General features: G+C 46.7%; 2 protein-coding genes across 2 annotated transcripts; one reads left to right on the forward strand and one right to left on the reverse strand.

Annotated features, from left to right (window-relative positions):
• Window positions 1–358: 358 nt before the first annotated feature.
• Window positions 359–1,411, reverse strand: LOC128309283 (uncharacterized; the record flags this gene model as incomplete). Its single annotated transcript, XM_053045642.1, has 2 exons — window positions 566–1,411; window positions 359–424 (listed from the first exon to the last, which is right to left on the reverse strand). Coding segments are annotated over exons 1-2 (912 nt in total), but the record flags the coding sequence as incomplete, so codon positions are not given.
• Window positions 1,412–1,965: 554 nt separating this feature from the next.
• Window positions 1,966–3,104, forward strand: LOC128309284 (uncharacterized). Its single transcript, XM_053045643.1, has 3 exons — window positions 1,966–2,811; window positions 2,953–3,018; window positions 3,078–3,104. The coding sequence occupies exons 1-3, from the start codon at window positions 1,966–1,968 to the stop codon at window positions 3,102–3,104; spliced, it is 939 nt and encodes a 312-aa protein (XP_052901603.1).
• The last annotated feature ends 1,848 nt before the right edge of the window (window positions 3,105–4,952 follow it).

The raw sequence follows: 4,952 nt of genomic DNA on the forward strand, positions 1-4,952 counted from the left end.
TTTTTTTTTTTTTTTTTACAAGGAGGGGAAACCTTCCAAAGGCTGACACGTGTAACGGATTGCGGACACGTAGTGGGGGATTCACAACTTTAAGAGTTGCGGGACCGCCCTAAAACCCAACTCCTTGGGCCATTTTGCTTAAGCAGGGCTGGCGTCAACCGACTAGCATATAATCCGTTCCTGAATAGTGACGGAAGCAATATACTTACCGTGTTATGCTAGTTATGTTGGTTTGCTGTTAGTGTGCAAACTGATTAACCGGGGGGGTTACATCAACCGATCGCGGATATGATCCGTGCCTGAATAGAAACGAAAGAAATATTAGAATTGAACTGTTGATTAATATGCTGCTACTTACCGGATGATGGTGATTGTCCTGCTGTTCGTGTGGATCCTGGTGGGTACGTGGCCAGACGTCAGCCGACTAGAATGCGATCCAATCCTGAATAGTTTGTTGAACACAAAAATTAACATTTGATAAACCTCATTGCTCAGAACAATTTTGATACTTACTGGATGATCAACACGTTTCCCGTGCAATGACTGCAAGAAGGGCCCCAAATACATCGTTCTCGTGCTCTTTGCGGAACATGTACTCCGCAAAGTAGCCCTCCAACGATCCTTGAATGTTGGTGCCCTTCTGCTTTAGGAAGTGTTTCAGCCACCGCCACACATTCTCAATTCGTTGGGTGTGTACATCACCCTGGAGCGGATCCACGAAATTGTATGAATGGTTGACGGTGGCGTGATCGTATCCCAACCCGGTGAGTCCGTTGTAACCCGCCCAGCAGTCGGAAAGGATCCGCGTTCCAGGTGCCACGTGCCGTTGGATCAGCTCGTGGAGCACAGCCTGGGTCCGGGCCTCCACACGCTCCAAGAAAATCTCGCCGGTTTCCCGGCAAATACCGCCAACCAACCACTCCTTGTTGGCGCTGCTGATCCGGCCGATGTTATATTTGCGGCGGACGACCTTCGTCTCGTCTACCTCGACGGTCATCCCTGCTCCGCCGATTTGTCGTGATGTTCGATCAAACTCAAAATCGAACAAGAAATCGCGGAGCAGCCTGAACCACTCCAGGACCGCGCAGCGGCTCAGCCCGGTCTCGCTCATCGCGCGACTCACGGGCGACTTTGCCGCCCACTCGTAAAACAAACGCGTCAAAGTAGCCAAGCTACTTTTCGCGTCGTAGAAAATGGATGCAGTCCGGATACTGCAGGTAGCCGCACACGCCTTACGGCGGCACAGCCACTTCACCCGGTCACCGGCGGTCACTTTTTTAAGCTTCATGGCTCCACTGCACTTCGGGCACGATTGCTCGCGCTTCAGGAGCCCCTTGCCCTGCAGCCACTCGATCCCTCGCAGTGGATCCTCAAACAGCGCACTTAGTTCACCACTGTTTTTTATTTCCATCGTGGAAAACGTGCGGAAAATTGGTGTAGCACTTAAAAACGGGCAAGCAAAAATGTTCACACAGAACCACAGAACACACGCGCTGTCAATGTTTTTGCCAGTATGAACTTTTGGCGCTTTTCCGATTTACCTCAATCTAACTTACCAATACCACCAATCCACCCGTACCGATTTAGTAAACTTGCTGGTATGTGTATCGCTAATCACCATTAGCGCACCTACACATACGCAATTGCACTAATAGGATAGGAGCTAGTTGTGCTAGGTGCTGCACAGAATGAATGAGTTTCTTTGTTTCATGCTGCTGTCGTTCTAGTATCCTACTAGTGCAATTGCGTATGTGTAGGTGCGCTAATGGCACACATACCAGCAAGTTTACTAAATCGGTACGGGTGGATTGGTGGTATTGGTAAGTTAGATTGAGGTAAATCGGAAAAGCGCCAAAAGTTCATACTGGCAAAAACATTGACAGCGCGTGTGTTCTGTGGTTCTGTGTGAACATTTTTGCTTGCCCGTTTTTAAGTGCTACACCAATTTTCCGCACGTTTTCCACGATGGAAATAAAAAACAGTGGTGAACTAAGTGCGCTGTTTGAGGATCCACTGCGAGGGATCGAGTGGCTGCAGGGCAAGGGGCTCCTGAAGCGCGAGCAATCGTGCCCGAAGTGCAGTGGAGCCATGAAGCTTAAAAAAGTGACCGCCGGTGACCGGGTGAAGTGGCTGTGCCGCCGTAAGGCGTGTACGGCTACCTGCAGTATCCGGACTGCATCCATTTTCTACGACGCGAAAAGTAGCTTGGCTACTTTGACGCGTTTGTTTTACGAGTGGGCGGCAAAGTCGCCCGTGAGTCGCGCGATGAGCGAGACCGGGCTGAGCCGCTGCGCGGTCCTGGAGTGGTTCAGGCTGCTCCGCGATTTCTTGTTCGATTTTGAGTTTGATCGAACATCACGACAAATCGGCGGAGCAGGGATGACCGTCGAGGTAGACGAGACGAAGGTCGTCCGCCGCAAATATAACATCGGCCGGATCAGCAGCGCCAACAAGGAGTGGTTGGTTGGCGGTATTTGCCGGGAAACCGGCGAGATTTTCTTGGAGCGTGTGGAGGCCCGGACCCAGGCTGTGCTCCACGAGCTGATCCAACGGCACGTGGCACCTGGAACGCGGATCCTTTCCGACTGCTGGGCGGGTTACAACGGACTCACCGGGTTGGGATACGATCACGCCACCGTCAACCATTCATACAATTTCGTGGATCCGCTCCAGGGTGATGTACACACCCAACGAATTGAGAATGTGTGGCGGTGGCTGAAACACTTCCTAAAGCAGAAGGGCACCAACATTCAAGGATCGTTGGAGGGCTACTTTGCGGAGTACATGTTCCGCAAAGAGCACGAGAACGATGTATTTGGGGCCCTTCTTGCAGTCATTGCACGGGAAACGTGTTGATCATCCAGTAAGTATCAAAATTGTTCTGAGCAATGAGGTTTATCAAATGTTAATTTTTGTGTTCAACAAACTATTCAGGATTGGATCGCATTCTAGTCGGCTGACGTCTGGCCACGTACCCACCAGGATCCACACGAACAGCAGGACAATCACCATCATCCGGTAAGTAGCAGCATATTAATCAACAGTTCAATTCTAATATTTCTTTCGTTTCTATTCAGGCACGGATCATATCCGCGATCGGTTGATGTAACCCCCCCGGTTAATCAGTTTGCACACTAACAGCAAACCAACATAACTAGCATAACACGGTAAGTATATTGCTTCCGTCACTATTCAGGAACGGATTATATGCTAGTCGGTTGACGCCAGCCCTGCTTAAGCAAAATGGCCCAAGGAGTTGGGTTTTAGGGCGGTCCCGCAACTCTTAAAGTTGTGAATCCCCCACTACGTGTCCGCAATCCGTTACACGTGTCAGCCTTTGGAAGGTTTCCCCTCCTTGTAAAAAAAAAAAAAAAAAAAAAAAAAAAACGCACTTTCTATTACACTAACCTACTCACAACACTATTTTGTTAACAACTCATTAACAAACAATTTTTTTATTGAAGCTCTGAATGTTGACGTGCCCGTCCTTCACGAGTGTTAACATGAGGTAAGATGCCACCAGTTACAAAAGTCCAATAACAATAAGCACACTTTCTTATGCATCATTGCATCAATGTGAACATCTGAGCCGCTACGTAAGCAGACTCCCTCATCCACAAACGCATCGGATCAACCTGCTAGCGCATCGAAGGCACTTGATTGAGCAATTGAGCTGCACCATTTCTGCCAAGCAGTTGAAACAATTTTATCTCGAGTTCATAGCAATCCTTCCCCTGTAAACCTTCATCACTTATCTCGGGTATCGGTGTGGTTGTCCCCACTGTAAAAGGTTTGAAAAAAACCAAATATGCATTTAGTATAGCTTCAATAGCCACGGTCCCACTTTGTGATACATATGCTTTCTCATCTCCTCAGTGAAAAGCAAATTATGGACCATTAATCGGTGTATTGAATTGGAGAACAGATTTCCGATAGCATTTCAAGCAGGATCTATGATGGTAAGTAAGCCTCTACCGGTTTGTCAGTGTATGATAGAAACAATTTTTCTAATGCGTAACAAATCCAACCTGTGCTCTCGAAACATTCCACAACCATAGCAACTACATTCCACGTTGGCAATCCACACTCAAACGCGATCTGATCGAACAAGCTACGAATTACGAACTGATCCGTATTGATACGATCATATGCACTCCTATATTTGCAATACGAATTCTGAATACATAGACTGAATGAAAAACACTTTACCGATAACGTGCTGGTATTGAAAAAATAAATTTTACCAACATTTTCACTAACAATTAATACTTACAGTTTGTTCGACTGTTCGATGTAGTTCGAGCTATTTTGTCTATTCCTATCCGCTCCAGCAAAAATCAAATAACCCGTGTAGCAGCTTCAAATGGACTTGTAAAACCTATGCTTATACTTACCGGTTATTAGCATCACCTGTAAATTGTATTCAAATCATTTAGCAAATGGCATTTGTAAGGTAGGAAAACGAAGCTTTGTAGACCGCAATTCGATCGTAAGTATTAATTAATTTATTGAAATAACAACTGTAAACCCAAATTTTAATTTAGACTTTCTATCGTCTATATATAATAATCGACGCAGCGTTACGTAAACGAGCACGAGCACTAAACATTTGCTTCCTTCTTTAGGCGCTTCGCGGTCTTGACCTGGTGTAGGATTCCTCGTAGCCGCTTCCGACCAAGCGCCGTCGTCGTCTGCCAACCGGATACACTAAGCACTACGCCAAATAATAATCCTGTAGTCACTCTGTAGGCGCTGGTTCATTGATCGCCTGTTTGTGTCCGGAAAAGGGATTGGATCATGTGATCTGCAAGAGGTATAACTCAATCTTTAGTCGGGTACATTTTACTGTATCGAAATATTGAAACTTACACTATACTGATCGATGGTACGGCTGACTGTAGTTCCACTGTGGTATATTGGAAATGTTCCAATACATTACGGAAGAAATGATA

The sequence above is a fragment of the Anopheles moucheti genome, unplaced genomic scaffold, assembly GCF_943734755.1.
Source record: "Anopheles moucheti unplaced genomic scaffold, idAnoMoucSN_F20_07 putative_Y_8, whole genome shotgun sequence".
NCBI lineage: Eukaryota > Metazoa > Arthropoda > Insecta > Diptera > Culicidae > Anopheles > Anopheles moucheti.

Bases quoted from the DNA above. Each gene is read 5' to 3' on its own strand.
- LOC128309284 (XM_053045643.1), top strand. From the start codon at position 1,966: ATGGAAATAAAAAACAGTGGTGAACTAAGTGCGCTGTTTGAGGATCCA. The intron at 2,812-2,952 runs GTATTTGGGGCC...ATCGCATTCTAG, and splicing joins GCAAAGAGCACGAGAACGAT to TCGGCTGACGTCTGGCCACG. The intron at 3,019-3,077 runs GTAAGTAGCAGC...GTTTCTATTCAG, and splicing joins AGGACAATCACCATCATCCG to GCACGGATCATATCCGCGAT.